The sequence below is a fragment of the Dreissena polymorpha genome, chromosome 5, assembly GCF_020536995.1.
Source record: "Dreissena polymorpha isolate Duluth1 chromosome 5, UMN_Dpol_1.0, whole genome shotgun sequence".
NCBI lineage: Eukaryota > Metazoa > Mollusca > Bivalvia > Myida > Dreissenidae > Dreissena > Dreissena polymorpha.
The window spans coordinates 127,078,257-127,095,051 of NC_068359.1; the positions used below are offsets into that span (position 1 = coordinate 127,078,257).

Here is a 16,795-nt window from a genome sequence, read left to right on the forward strand (position 1 = left end):
AAGGGGGCATAAAAACTGTTATATAGAGATGTTGCACGTTCATTAACTGATTATGTACATAAAAAAAGCGAAATAATGCTCCTAAATTGCAGGTTAATGTTGGAACTTAGTCACTGACTTTATGACCCAAACAAATGCTAAGGAGATGGGTACTACACGCAACACGTCATCTTTTAATGGTGGACATTTGTGCAAAGATATTGCAAAATCCACCAATATATGAAAAATTCTAAATTACATACAGATAGACAGACGTAAAGACGTACAGAAGGATAGTCTGCAATATGCTGCCTTCTTCGAAAGGGGCATCAAAACAATCAAACAGCAATCACCAATAACACACAAACGACCCACACAATGAAAACTAGCATGAATAATATTGTATACAAAGAGAGGGATGTAACTGCGTAAATACTTTATTTTTCATTCAAATTAGCTTCATCAAGATTGAGTACTAATTGTAGTTTCTATAGTGGTAACACGTTTATTCTAAGATTTTACCTAATGACCGTATTTTGGGCGCATGTGAATAAAATTTGAATAACTATATATATTGCCTAGAAAGATCGTTATGAGCATGGTCCATCAAGATTGGATGTGGCCTATCAACTGATAATGAGCTAAACGTCACACACCACACCGCACGATTTCGGATGATGTCCATATAATGGTTCACTACGAGCTCAGGTCAGCTAAATTTCGGTTTATCATTGATAAATTATATGAACAAGTATTTCATTCATGAAGCCCTTGCCTGCACAAGCAGCAGTAGGGGCAAATACTAACGTCAGTGTTATCCATTTGACGTAGTTTCCTGTACACCGGTCATCTGAACAAGTTCCATGTAGACAAGTGTGAGACCATTCTGCATGTCGAAGATCTTAATGTCCAAACAATTGTCTTTCAACTGAAACATACATATTGATACCATATAAGTTACAATAAATTATATTATACATAAAAACACTTTGATAGATTGGTTTTGAAACTAATATCACATGTCAAGTAAGTTACTTAAAATTAAGTAATAATTCATCATTTTTGAAACATTTTTTAATTTATTTTTTTATTTTACTATGTCAATCATAAATATGAAGACGACTTACATAAAAACCAGATATCATAAAAACGCTGCTATACACAACATAAAGGGAGATCCATTAGGACGACAGTGCGCTCGTATTTTTTTATTTATAATTTAACCAATTTTGTAGATTATCAACTTAAGTTAATGTTGGCTTCAATGTATTGAATATTTTCTCAATTTTCAAAAAGGACGCTCTACAATCAACTTGACATTAAGCATACATTAATCTTCACCTCATCTTGATATAACGTATAATGTACAACATTTTGTTACAAAAGTTATTTCATGTATTTAAATATGAAGAAGAACAGTTGTATATATACAATATCAATCACATTTACCTCAATCACTCAATACGCATTCCCTAGCAAGGATTTGATGTAAGGTTTCGATGTCGGTTGTGTCATTATCATTGTTAAATTAACGGTACCATTTATTTAGTATCGGTCACTAAACTTACCCACTCCATATGTAATTTCAAGATATGGTTTCATATAAGAATGTCTGTGTAGTTAAGTTTCATTGCAATAACACCATTGGATTCGTTTAGGCGGAGGACAGCATTTTTCTATATCCATATATTAATTATGGTGACCTTATATTCAGATGATTCATGAGCAAACAAAAACAATTCCTTGAAAACAGGTGTTAATGTTAGCGTTTAATGACAATAACTCAAGTAATTGACCCTCGAATTGTTGAACTTGATTTTGAGTTCATCGATCCCGTGTGAAATCCAGTTGTGTGCTGGAATTATGTTTTAATTAAAAAAATATTATATATTTGTTGCATTGCAGTTCAACCCTAATATCGCTCCTATCTGGAGGTCCGATTATACAATCCCAATCAAGGTTTGGATATCAGGTACTGTTATATGATGTGTGATAAAACTCAATTCTAGAACTATTAAACAGAAAACATTAAGCTATTTTAGTTAAAGTTACCTTGAACTATGCCATCCCATACACAAGTTCAAGTACGGTTTTGAAAATACTACCAATTAAGTGTCATCCAAAGAACATCGATTCGTTATCGATAAATAACGTAGAATTCCATTTTTGAAAAATATTCGACATTTATCTCTAGCTTCTCTGCAAAATTGACCAGTTCAAAATGTAAATACATACCTAAATTTTCCGACAAGAACAAACAGCTTGACCAAGAGACTAACACATTTCAATATGGTTAAAACATGTATAAAGTTTGAATGGGACATCTTAATAATAATTCCCGAGAAATTCGCTTTACTATTATTGTAACCTGTCTATTTATATATGTCAATAGTTAGTGTAACAAGAGATGTCAGAAGACAGCGCGCTTGACTATTCGAGTGCTTGACAGTTTAACGTAAGCCATCATGGGGAAATTGGTCATATTCAATAAGGTAAAGGTAATATAGTCATATTGTAAGTTGAAGAGGACCATAATTGAATCATATTGATCGCTTATGTTTTAAATAAGTTGTACTTTATAGATGATTCTGAGTTCAGGTATGTTTTCCACAATCTATTGAACATTTGTAAAGACATAAAACAAACTAATAAGATTTAATTTCAAGTTTGATAGCAATAGCTTGGGTGGGATGGTTGGACGATCCTTCAAAAATAAAATAAATAAATATTTGTGTTTTTTTAACCATGTTTCAAAAAAATCTTTTTGGGTGGGGAGGGTGGGTTGGGGGTGGAGATGGGGGTATTATGTGGGGGTGTGGTCATTTATTAGATGATCTTTCAAAAATAAAAAAAGGAAAAAAAAAAAAAAATTGGGAGGGGGTGGATCTGGGTGGAGTCCATTGTGGTATGTTAGGTAAGTGTTGTTTTGTCAAAGTGTGAATCAAATCTGATCATAAATAAAGAAGTTATGGCAATTTAAACAAAATATATTAATTTGACATAGAGAGTCAATGTCATTCAAAGGTCAAGGTCAAATTCAACTTGCCAGGTACAGTACCCTCATGATAGTAAGAAAGTATTTGAAGTTTGAAAGCAATAGCCTTATTACTTCAGAAGTAAATCTAAACACAAAATTTAACAAAATATTCAAAGTTACTAAGACAAAAAAGGACCATCATTCCATTAAAATGCCAACCAGAATTATGCAATTTGCCCTGTACAGTCCCCTTACAATAGCTAGCGAGTTTTCCAAGTCTGAAAGCAATAGCTATGATACTTTAGGAGTAAAATGAACCAAAACACAAAACTTAACCAAATGTTAAATAATCTAAGTATGAAAGGGGCCATAATTCTGTCAAAATTGACAGTCAGAGTTACATAACTTTGCCTGCACAGTCCCCTTATGATAGTTAGTAAGTATTGCAAGTATCAAAGCTTTGATACTTTAGGAATAAAGTAAACCTAAACACAAAACTTAACCAAATTTTCAAATTTCTAAGTATAAAAAGGCAACATAATTCTTACAAAATGCTTGATACAGTTGTCTCCCCATGTTTATAGATTGGGGTCATGTTGGTAAAAAAGTATGCAAAATATAAAAGCAATATGACAAGGTACATAGAAAATATTTGAGGTGGTAAGCAAACTTAAACATAGATCTATCAATAGTATGCATATTCTAAGTGGAAAAAGGGCCATAATTCTTACAAAATGCTAGTTAATGTTGACTGCTCCTGTTAATAGATTGGGGTCATGTTGGTAAACAAGTATGCAAAATATGACAGCAATATGTCAAGGAACATAGGAAATATTTGAGGTGGTATGCAAACTTTAACATAAATTTATAAATAATATGCATATTCTAAGTGAAAAAGGGCCATAATTCTTCCAAAATGCTTGATACAGTTGTCTGCTCTTGTTTATAGGTTAAGGTTATGTTGGTAAAGAAGTATGCACAATATAAAAGCAATATGTCAATGGACATAGAAAATATTTGAGGTGGTACGTAAACTTTAACAATCTAACGCTCACTGGAACGCTAACGCCGGGGTGAGTAGGATACCTCTACTATATATATATTTCATATATAATAGTCTAGCTAAAAAAAAACTCACTTTTTCGAGCTTCACACAAATATTACGAAAATGAATATATTATTTTCTTTTAAATCAACACGACTGTACCTTTTCTGAAATGCTAGCTTGCAGAAAAAACACCAAAACATAGCCCGCCAACAAAGGGCGAACAAGGGCTGTTTGTAAAACATGCATGCCCCCATATGGGCTGTCAGTTGTAGTGGCAGCCATTGTGTAAATAAGGTTTTTGTCACTGACCTTGACCTTTGACCTAGTGACCTGAAAATCAATAGGGGTCATTTGCCAGTCATGATAAATGTACGTATGAAGTTTAATGATTCTAGGCTTAAGCATTCTTGAGTTATCATCAGGAAACCATTTTACTGTTTTGAGTCACTGTGACCTTGACCTTTGAACCAGTAACCTGAAAATCAATAGGGGTCATCTGCGAGTCATGATCAATGTACCTATGAAGTTTCATGATCCTAGGCCTAAGCATTCTTGAGTTATCATCCGGAAACCATTTTACTATTTTGAGTCACTTTGACCTTGACCTTTGACCTAGTGACCTGAAAATCAATATGGGTCATCTGCCAGTCATGATCAATGTACCTATGAAGTTTCATGATCCTAGGCATAAGCATTCTTGAGTTATCATCAGGAAACCATTTTAATGTTCGAGTCACTGTGACCTTGACCTTTGACCTAGTGACCTGAAAATCAATAGGGGTCATCTGCCATTCATGATCAATGTACCTATGAAGTTTCATGATCCTAGGCCTAAGCATTCTTGAGTTATCATCCAGAAACCATTTTACTATGCGAGTCACTGTGACCTTGACCTTTGACCAAGTGACCTGAAAATCGATAGGGGTCATCTGACAGTCATGATCAATGTTCCTAAGAAGTTTCATGATCCTAGGCGTAAGCATTCTTAAGTTATCAACCGGAAACCATTTTACTGTTTCGAGTCACTGTGACCTTGACCTTTGACCTAGTGACCTGAAAATCAATTATTATAAGGGTCATCTGCCAGTCATGATCAATGTACCTATGAAGTTTCATGATCCTATTTGTAAGCATTCTTGAGTTATCATCCGGAAACCATTTTACTGTTTCTACTCACTGTGACCTTGACCTTTGGCCTAGTGACCTGAAAATCAATAGGGGTCATCTGCAAGTCATGTTCAATGTACCTATTAAGTTTCATGATCTCAGGTGTAAGCGTTCTTGAGTTATCATCCGGAAATCATTTTACTCTTTCGAGTCACTGTGACCTTGACCTGTCACTGTTACCTAGTGACCTGAAAACCAATAGGGGTCATCTGCCAGTCATAATCAATGTACCTATGAAGTTTCATGATCCTAGACGTAAGCGTTCTTGAGTTATCGTCCGGAAACCATCTGGTGGACGGACCGACGGACACACCGACATATGCAAAACAATATACCCCCTCTTAATCAAAGGGGGGCATAATAAAAAAGGTAATGTTTAACCAGCTAATATTGCTCTTGAATTTGTATTGATCAACGGGTGTTGTTGATGTATCACATCAAAATTATTATTAATCAAGTGGCAACAAATCCTTCAATTGTGTCTTCCTTGAATAATAAAGAGTCGATACCAAGAAATTGAACACAACTATATGCTCTAGTCATATAGATAACAATCTTCCATGCAGAATGACAATCAGCTGTGTGTTTTCTGAGAATGCACGATATGCAGTTATACTGATTTTTTCTAAAATATATTTGCATAATAGACATGGATTTTACTTTTACTTCGTTAGATATTTAAACAATCGTCAAAAATAAAACTTTTTCAAGTAATGCATGAACATAGTTAAAGAGGTCAACATGATAACAATACCTTCACAAGTAATGAAAAGGTAATGGCAAGTGATTATTATGCTAAAAAATAGGCAGAGTATTTTAACAAGAGGGCCAAGTTGGACATAGTTCGCTCACCTTTTTGTAAAAGGCCTTGTTCATTGCTTAGTTGAAAATTCAGTACTCTAAAGCATTGGTTCTCGTCTGTTTACTTTTGCAGTGTGAGCATATCATTAATTCTGATTGAGTACTGTCCATTTGCATAGGTATTTTGCAATGCAAACATTTGCAAGTAATGCTAACTATACATGTGTTTACAAGTTTTTTCTAAGATTTGGACCTCATGACCAAGATTTTGACTCCACATGACCCGATGTCAAACTTTGCCTAGATATCATCAAGAAAAACATCCTGGTCAAGTATCATTATTGGACCAAAACTATGGCCTCTAGTGTCAATAATTCTGGCATTTATTATGCGATTAAGCTCATTATCAAACTTGACTGAGATCATGTGATCATATATCTAGCTTCTAAGCAACTTTGATATAAAATGCTTGAGAAATGTGAATGCTAGAGTGTTTACAAACCAAATGTGGACGGACGGACGATGACCGATCCTAAAACCTCACCTGAGCAATTAGGTGAGCTAAACAGTGCGTTATTTTTCACTGGTCTGAGCCATTTTCCAACTTGTCCGATATATCAATAAAACCAATATCTTGACTACTTTTCACGATCATTAGGCACAAAAGGTAACTTCTAGAGTGTTCACAAGGTTTCTCTATAGTCATCTAAGGAAAACTGCCCCACCCCACCCCTGGCGGCCATGTTTTTAAACCGATCCAGACCATTTTCGAACTCATATAAGATATAAATAAAACAAATGTTTTCACAAAGTTTCATGATGATTGGGCAAAACCTGTGATTTCTAGAATGTTCACAAGCTTTTTTTACTTGATAAATATAAGGAAAAGGCGTCAACCCCTGGCAACTATGTTTTTTAACGACGACCAACCCGGGTGTACATTGTCCAGGGTAATCATGGAACTTAGGCTGGAAATCCATGGTATAACATGGAATTCCATGGAAATCCCTGGAATTTGAAACAGTTTCCAGGGTTTTCCAGGGTTTTGTTCTAGAAATGTCCATGAAACGTGGACTTTTTTTCCAAGCATTTTCCAGCCTTGGATGGAAAAGCATGGAAAAGGAATGGAAAACGCTGGATTTAGGCTGGATAACCATGGAAAATATTTCCAGATAGCATGGAAAGTGGAACATAGAATTGTTTAAGCATGGAAAAGACTCTTAACATTTTTAGCTGACCCTGGAAAAAACTTAGACTTTATAAGAGGAGAAAATAACTTATAAAAATGCAACACATTTTTTCAAAGTAAATCAGAGTTCAACAATTTACACAACATATGAATAAAACATAAAACAATGTGCATAGTTTGGGCAGAAATAGTAGTAGTAGTAGTAGTAGTAGTAGAAGTAGTAATGCTGGTGCTGGCAGTAGAATATGTTGTAGGAGTAGAAGTAAAAGTGGTTGTTGTATAAGTTGTACAAGCAGTTAAACTACTGATAATTATACTATTGGTGCAAATTTAAGTGACAGTAGCAGTAGTAGCAGTTATTATTGTGTTGTTGTTTTAGCATTTACAGGAATAGTAGCAGTAATGGTAGCAATAGTAGTATAAATAATAATAACAATACTAGTAGCAGCAGTAGTAGTAGTAATTAAGGAAGTAGCATTAGCAGCAGCAGCAGTTATAGTAGTAGAAGTAGTAGTAGTAGAAGTAGTAGTAGTAGAAGTAGCAGCAGCAGCAGTTGTAGCAGTAGCAGCATCAGCAGCATCAGTAGCAGTAGTAGTAGCAGTAGTAGTTGAAGTACTAGTAGTAGTAGTAGTAGTAGTAGTAGTAGTAGTAGTAGTAGTAGTAGTAGTAGTAGTAGTAGTAGTGGTAGTAGTAGTAGTAGTAGTAACAGTAGCAGCAGCAGCAGTAGTGGTAGTAGTCGCTGCAGCAGGAGTTGTAGTAGTAGCAGCAGCAGTAGTAGTAGTAGCAGCAGCAGCAGCAGCAGGAGTAGTAGCAGCAGCAACAGTAGCAGCAGCAGTAGCAGTAGTAATAGTAGTAGTTGAAGCAGTAGTAGTAGTTGAAGCAGTAGTAGTAGTAGTAGCAGTAGTAGCAGTAGTAGTAGTAGTAGTAGTAGTAGTAGAAGTAGTAGTAGTAGTAGTAGTAGTAGTAGAAGTAGTAGTAGTAGTAGAAGTAGCAGTAGTAGTAGTAGTAGTAGCAGTAGTAGTAGTAGTAGTAGTAGTAGTAGTTGTTGTTGTTGTTGTGGCTGTTGTAATAGTAGTAGTAGTTTTGCAGAAGTAGTAGTAGTAGTACTAGTAGTAGAAGTAATAGTAGTAACTTTCAAAGCAATGTCTACAAGTTTAAATTCCTTAACCCTGTTCAAGGTGTATACACACTCAATATTTAACTACAGTCCAGGTTTGCAATTAACAAACTATCTGTGTGTGAGTCAGATATGTCTGCGGCTAATCTATTGGTTATAAAATATCACAGCCTTTTCTGATTGGCTGAGTTCAAATACAGAAAGTTTACCTGTTAGATTGAAATTCTGGAGAAGCCGTATTGTAGAAAATATGCAGGTTAAACTTGTTGTTAAAATGAAGTTAATGTAATTTCACAAACAGTAGAGTTAATGAGTTTTTCCATTAACAAGAATTTCTTAAAATAATAATGTATGGATATCATTTGGAAAGTGACATGAAATGTTGTTAAAAAGTGATGCATACAAGTGTTTCAGAAGTCTGTCTAGGAATAGAACAACAACTGAAGGTTTGTGCTTTTCATTATTTCTTAATATTCCTTTAAATTTATTCTTCTTATGTCATCATTGTCGACCTTTTTTATGTGACATTTTAGGTAAAAGTATGGCAAATATAGAAGTTTAAAAGCAGCTGTCACACACATTTTCACTAAGTGCAGTTTGCAGCTTGATAAAGGAAGTCCTATGTGGAGATATTAATAAGCTTGAATGTAGTATCGAAAGTTTATAATGCATGGCTAGGGAACTGAGGCTAAGGGAGTTATGTGCTGTGAATGATGAGAACTCAATGCTCATTAATGCTGTTAATGTTTATAAATAAATTAATTAAACCAATAGCATTGTTTTTTAGGTTTCACTGTGCATTTTCATACCAATAGAATTACACATCATTCTAATTATAGCAATAATAAATTTGTACTAATCATACCAACAAATTGTGTTATGCTATGCTTTGTGATGTATTAACTTCATTGTAAGTTATTATTTAAAGACCATTTTACTAAATATTTAAAACAATACTTGAATTATTTTCTATATACATTTTCAATATGTGCTTTAACTGTAGCTGACCAGTTGATGGAAGATACTGCAGAGTTTGGCAGGGAAATAACCCAAGACAGCAAAGCGGCTCTTTTGGCGCATTTACCAAGAGGACTAACATGGCCACAAATTCATGGTAAATATTGTTATGCCCCGGGCTCATATAAGTAATTTAGTGTTAACCACCTGAAAGTATTTTGTCTTTTTGGTATCCAATATTTTGGTCTAGTTTCAATTACAGGTTATTTTTATATGAACTAGCAAATTAGCATAACTTTCATATAGCAATATCTGAATATAAAATTCCTATATATGTTTGAGTTTCCAGATACATGCTAGTGTACCCCGTTTTGGGGCATTTAAGAAAACAACAATATAAATTTCAAAATAAAAGAGAGTCATATAAAAATATAAGTTAAATCAACAATTTATTCACTTGAAAGTCTCAGTTTTCCTGTGTGGTTGCCTGTTTGCAAGTAGATTAAAGCCCGCTTGCAAACTTTAAGAGAATAAATTTCAGTAAATGGAAAAGAAATAATTGCTAACTACTTAGGATCGTAAATGTTCGCTCAAATACAAAAAAGCCAGATGTACCGAATTGAGCAGTGATATGAAATATGTAAAATAGATTAAAATATGAATGAGCATTGAAGTATAGATATTCAATCATATGATTGCTGCACATTTACTTTTACAGATGAATGTAAAAAACTTATGACTTTCTTGTAATATTGTTTGCTTTGTTTTTCTTTCAGAGATCATGCAGGAGCCGTACAGTTTAACATCAGTACAAGTTCTATAAAAGATCCACGACCTACTGAAGCCCAGCTAATTAACAAAAAAGTTTTTAAAAACTGTAATTTTATCCCACCTGGGTACTTATAATTTACTAAGCTGCCTACACAAGTTTTAGACTTGCAATTATATTTTAAATTGTCACTTGGAAAGTAATACATGTACATGCATTATGTTCTGAATTTCTTTGAACAATAAAATTATATAAAAGTATTTTAATGAAATTAAGCACCTAAATTGCATTAAAGTGAAAGTAGCTGAGAACAAGATGTGTTTGTGAAACACAATGTACCCCTATATGACGTTTGACCTTGAAGGATAACCTTGACCCTTCACCACTCAAAATGTGCAGCTCCATGAGATACACATGCATGTCAAATATAAAATTGCTAGCTTCAATATTGCAGAAGTTACATTACATGAGCAATTTTGACCCATATATTTGACCTAGGATGACCTTGACCTTGACCTTTCACCTATAAAATAAGCGATTTGGGCCACATATATTTGACCTCTGACCTTGAAGGATGACCTTGACCTTTCACCACTCAAAATGTGCAGCTCCATAAGTTACACATGCATGCCAAATATCAAGTTGCTATCTTCAATATTGCAAAAGAATTCATAAAATAAGCGATTTGGGCCACATATATTTGACCTCTGAACTTGAAGGATGACCTTGACCTTGTTCTTTCACCACTCAAAATGTGCAGCTCCATGAGATACACATGCATGCCATATATCAAGTTGCTATATTCAATATAGCAAAAGTTATTGCAAAATATTAAAGTTGGCGCAAACCAACCAACCAACCAACAGACCAGCCAACAGACAGGGCAAAAACAATATGTCCCCCACTACTATAGTGGGGGACATAAAAATAGTATCCTTGTGCTCATGGGCAGCTACATATATTGTGACATACATGAAGCAGCTAAAATAACTTAAATTTTTCATTTTGTTTCTTGTATATCGTTTGTACAGGGTTCGTGAATTGTTACTGTATATTACCTGACTTGCTTGTATTTTGTTACTTTGAATACATGTTGTGAAGGTTGCTTTATACTTTTTAACTTTTAAAGTAGCGCCTGTTCTGTTATGTAAGGGCCTGATTTATGATAATGGACCTAGAGGCTTTGTAAGCATGTATTAAACAACACTTGTTTGATCTGAATAATTTGTTAAATAAATGTAACACAATTTGTAATCTGATCTTATATTTTGATGAATTGTGAACAAAATAATACATCGAAGAAACTAAGGCATTATGTTGATTTTTTGTTTTGTTTTAATCTAACCTTAAATTATGATTGACTTAAGCTGTGAGTATTGTATTCATTTAATACATGAATATTGTTTTTAGACCAGAAATTTCTTTTTCTATTTAGTGACCATGGTAAACGCTGGACAATTTTCCATGTTATACCAGGCATCCATAGAATATTAAACATAGAAAAACCCTGGAACATTTTCCAGGGTTTTCCAGCCAGCATGGAAAAAATACCGTCCGAATACTCCATGTAATCTGGAAAACCCTGGAAATAAATCCATGGTTTTCCAGAATACATGGAGTATTCGGACGGTATTTATTCCATGCTGGCTGGAAACCCTGGAAATTGTTCCATGGTAATTATTCCAGGGAGCCTGGAAAACCATGGAAACTATTCCAGGCTATTTCCACATACCATGGACAATTTTCCACCCTTTTTTTTTAAATATTGACGCTGGAAAAGGCTGGAAACTTAGTCCGAATACTCCAGCCTCATATTTTCCATGGATTTCCATGGAAAACCCTGGACAAAGTACACCCGTGAAATTTCATGAAAATTGGGCCAAACATGTGACTTTTAGAGTGTTCACATGTTTTCACGATATACATATAGAGAAAACTGCCCCGTCCACTGGCGGCCATGTTTTTTCATCGATCTGGACCATTTTCGAACACGTCCGAGACATCAATAAAAGCAATGTTTTTACCAAGTTTCATGACGATTGGGCAAAAATTGTGACTTCTAAAGTGTTAACAAGTTTTCTCTATAGCCAAATAAGGAAAACTGCCCCACCCACTGGCGGCCATGTTTTTCAACGGACCGGAACCACTTTTGAACTCAACCAACATATCATTAAGACAAACATTTTAACAAAGTTACATGAAGATTGTGCATGAAATGTGACTTCTACAGTGTTTACAAGGTTCTTCTTTTATTGACCTAGTGACCTAGTTTTTGACCCAGCATAACCCAGTTTCGGACTTGATCAAGGTATCATTGGGACAAATCTTCTGATCAAGTTTCATGAAGATCGGACAAGAAATGTAACATCTTGAGTGTTTACAAGGTTTCGCTATAGCCAAATAAGGAAATCTTAACAGCCCACTGGCGGCAATGTTTTTCAACGGACTGGAATCACTTTTTAACTTAACCAACATATCATTAAGACAAACATTTTGACAAAGTTACCTATAGATTGGGCATGAAATGTTACTTCTACAGTGTTAAAAAGATTTTTCTTTTTTTGACCTAGTGACCTAGTTTTTGACCCAGCATGACCCAGTTTCAAACTCGATCAAGGTATCATTGGGACAAATCTTCTGACCAAGTTTCATAAAGATCGGACAAGAAATGTTGCCTCTAGAGTGTTTACATTGTTTCTCTATAGCCAAATAAGGAAAACTGCCCTGCCCATTGGCGGTCATGTTTTTCAACGGACTGGAACCACTTTTGAACTCAACCAACATATCAATAAGACAAACATTTTGACAAAGCTACATGAAAATTGGGCATTAAACGTGACTTCTATTGTTTACACGGTTTTTCTTTTTTTGACCTAGTGACCTAGTTTTTAACCCAGCATGACCAAGTTTGGAACTCGATCGATGTTTCAATGGGACAAATCTTCTGACCAAGTTTCATGAAGATCGGACCAAAAGTGTGGCTTCTAGAGTGTTTACGAACAAATGTGGACGGACGGACAGACAACGAACATAGACCGATCACAAAAGCTCACCGCAATCAGGTGAGCTAAAAATACACCCAGAACAAAATGAATTTTTTTCCAAGTTGTATGTCTCTTTAAACATTCAAATTTCACCATGCATTATTATCTAGAAGGCAAATATGTCATATGTCACTTATAGTTTCCCTAAATGAACTAAATTTAGGCCATTTGAGATACTAAGGTAATAAATATACCACCTGACCATGAAATATCTCATTAAAAAGTATGTTCATACTATGATTATATGCACATGATGGTTTATTGTGAAACGCATTATAACGGTGTTAATTTTTATTTAATTATTTTTTATTATATATATAATATAATAATTATGTTAATTAAGAATAACTAGATGTTATCCCCTCGGGCATGTTTCTTTTTAGAGAGATTAAAGTTATTTTGCTTTTGAAGCCTATATAATGTGGCCACTTTTGGCTGGTCGGTGATGAATGTTTATATGTATAAAAAGTAAATACCTTTATCAAGTGTAATGTTTGGGGTCATTCACTCGATCAACTTTTAGTGATTTAAAATGACCCTGACAACACTTGGCCCGATTGTGTGTCTATTGTGCTTGGATGGTGCTTAAGCAATCAGTAACTTGCAGTTATTGAACTTCGATACATTTTCTAACTAGATGTAAAGGACAACAAAGATTTACCTGATGTGTTTGGAATATTATCCAATTGTCCAAATTTTTGACAAACTGTGTGCACAACTCGTTTCTTTTGTGTCGTTCCGATTGTAGCAATTTTGTGTAATCTTTAAGTTCTTGTTTACTCATCGGTTTCTGCAACATATGATAAACAATATCAAACGACAATTTTATTATGATAAAACGTTGCACTTATTTTATAAGTACTGATTTATGTTTAATGCACTGTCATAAAGAAAAGCCAACCTTTGGATTGCATTTTTGATCTGCAGACAAAAGATACCCAGCATCTTGAAAAAATTCGCCAGCAGGTTTGCCTTGTCCAATGTTGGTGAGACGACGGGCCGTACATCGTAAAAGGCGCTTTGAAATCCATGCTGATAATATCTGTTCCTTCAAGCTCATCTCTTCTCTATGTTTGGCCTTTGGTCCGGTGTCAATTTCAAGTACCATTAATTTGACAATCCTATCTAGGATTTCATCTCGGTGTTCATCTTGTGCTTTGATATTCAAAGCATGCTCTGTAAAATAGGACAACATACAATATCGCATGTATTTGAATGTAACATGACCTGATAAACGCGATTGAAATGTACTGACTATTAAGATAAATATTATGTTGCATAAACCCGTAAACATTAACTTATATATCATGATGCACGCAGACCGTAACAAAACTAGGTACACAAAACAGGTTATGATGGCCCTTATGCACTCAGCTAAGTTTACGGAACTCTAAGTATTGACACAATTAACGTAGTGATAAAGGTTTTAACCAGCTTAACCTAGATTTAAACATGGCACTGATCATCTCAATTCTGACAAAGTTGCATTTAGATTGAGTTCTCAAGTGGGCTCCTAAAGTGGTTGCAAGGTTTTTCTAATTTTTTACCTGGTTACCTAGTTTTACGATGGATGTGACACAAATTCAAACTCGACCTAGATATTGTTAGAATTAACATTCTGACCAGGTTTTATGAAGCATCAGCCATAAATGTTGCCTTAGAGTGGTAACACAGTTAGTTTAATCAGACCTAGTGACTAAGTTTTTAGACGCACATGATCAAGATTCTAAATTGGCTTAGATATTTGTCCTTATGAACATTCTGACTAAATTTCATCAAGATTAAGATATACATATGGCCTCTAAAGTGTTAATGCGATTTTTGTTCAACTATACGACATGGTGACCTAGTTTAAAGACGCATGGGATCTAGATTTGTACTCATCCGTAGATGTTGTCAAGATTTACATTCACACCAAGATCAATCAAGATTGAGTCATGAAAATAATGCCTCAAAAAGATTTGAACTGGCGACCTACTTTCGGATGGATACGACTCAATTTCAGGCGAGAAATTGTCAAAGTAAACAGTGTGACTAAGTGTCTTAAAACAAGAGCACCGCCTTGCGGGTGCAGACCGCTCATCTATTTTCTTTTTAAAGGTGAAGGGACTCTCATTTTTTATCACAAAGGAGGGAGGGGTGGAGTGAAGAGGGGTGTATAGTGTGGGGGTGTGGACATTTATTACATTATGTTCCAAAAATGCGAAAAAAATGCTAAAAAATCGGGGAGGGGGGGGGGGTATGGTAGGGGGGGGGTGGGGGGGGGATTCTTTGGTGTGATGGTTGGACGGTATTTCAAACATAAAATAATAAAAATAAATATTTGTGTTTTTTAACCGTTTCAAAAAAAATAAATTTGGGGGGGGGGGTGAGGTGGGGGGGGGGTAATAGTGTGAGGGTGTGGTGGTAATTTGTGAGATGATCTTAAAAAAAAAAAAAAAAAAAAAAATGTGGGGGGGGAGTGAGGTGGGGGGGGGGTATAGTGTGAGGGTGTGTTGGTAATTTGTGAGATGATCTTTAAAAAAAAAAAAAAAGAAAAAAAAAAATTAGGGGGGGGATTCGGGTTGGGGGAGGGGGGGGCGGGGGGGGATTCTTGGTTTCGATGGTTGGAGGGTATTACAAACATAAAATAATAAAAATAAATAGTTGTGTTTTTTAACCGTTTAAAAAAAATTAGGGGGGGTGGGGGGTTATAGTGTGAGGGTGTGGTGGTCATTTGTGAGATGATCTTAAAACAAGAGGGCCATGATGGCCCTGTATCGCTCCACTGTTTTTTCTTTGCGAAGAAAACGTGCAATGCGCATGGGTTGAAATGTACTCAAGTATGTGACTTTCTCTTTCTATCCCTAGTCCCACTGGGGGTTTAAAGTTGGAAGGGTGAGCAATTTTATATATGGAAAAAGTTACTACCGTGTTAACTAACAGACTTAAAAGCCCGGGAATTGTTGCACAGGTCCTTTGCTTATAACGTAGGTATCTCTCCAAAAGATATTGTCGTTCTTTCTATGTCACATATTTTTAGATGCTGAAGATCAAATCTACGCATTTGATTTGAAACAGATTCACAAGACCCATATGAAAATCAAAATGCCTTAACCCTTTACCAAACGACACATTTTGGACCTTCCCAATTTGAAAGAGGTTGCAGACGTCAATTAAATTAAAATGGAATATGAAGAAAATGATCAGATAGGGTAGAAATCATTGTGATAAAAGGAGAAATTGCTCATCAACCCACACATCCCTAAGACCAACAGGCCTGAGAATATTATGATAATCTAAAGATTATTTCTTTATATTTATAAATGTATTTAATTAAGTAATACATTTGACTTCTAAGATCAATTCATAACTTATATTAAGAAAATTATAAAATGGTCAGAAATATATATGGATTGTTGAGCAATTGACAATCATATCCACAATTCATGAGTCACGATTCACAAATGGAACAATGAATCATTAGTGATTAAAAAGCAGCATATACGATAGTTAAGAACATTGCACTTCATTAATTTCAACACCTCTTGGATACAAAGTTTGAGTTTACCGTGCAGTATCATATATTGACTTTTCTTGAAATAATTATGTTCATGGAAGTTGTGTTTTTAAAATCAATAACATATTATTAAACTGGTTTAAACACTACAAAAAAGACATGAAATTAACATGTCATCCAAAATATTTTTATCCGGATATATGGTCACTTTCGACATATAAAAATAAAACCCGACTTTTTTCAGTTTG

The 16,795-nt window shown here is 34.8% G+C and overlaps 1 protein-coding gene across 1 annotated transcript in view; it reads right to left on the reverse strand.

Annotated features, from left to right (window-relative positions):
- Nucleotides 1-440: 440 nt before the first annotated feature.
- Nucleotides 441-16,795, reverse strand: part of LOC127832151 (uncharacterized) — a 63,869-nt gene continuing 47,514 nt past the window's right edge. Inside the window, exons 17-19 of the mRNA XM_052357457.1 lie at nucleotides 13,950-14,224; nucleotides 13,710-13,838; nucleotides 441-907 (exon numbers count right to left, since the gene is read on the reverse strand). Coding sequence (XP_052213417.1) covers nucleotides 794-907; nucleotides 13,710-13,838; nucleotides 13,950-14,224 — 518 coding nt within the window. The 3' untranslated portion in view covers nucleotides 441-793. The remainder of the gene's footprint in view (nucleotides 908-13,709; nucleotides 13,839-13,949; nucleotides 14,225-16,795) is intronic.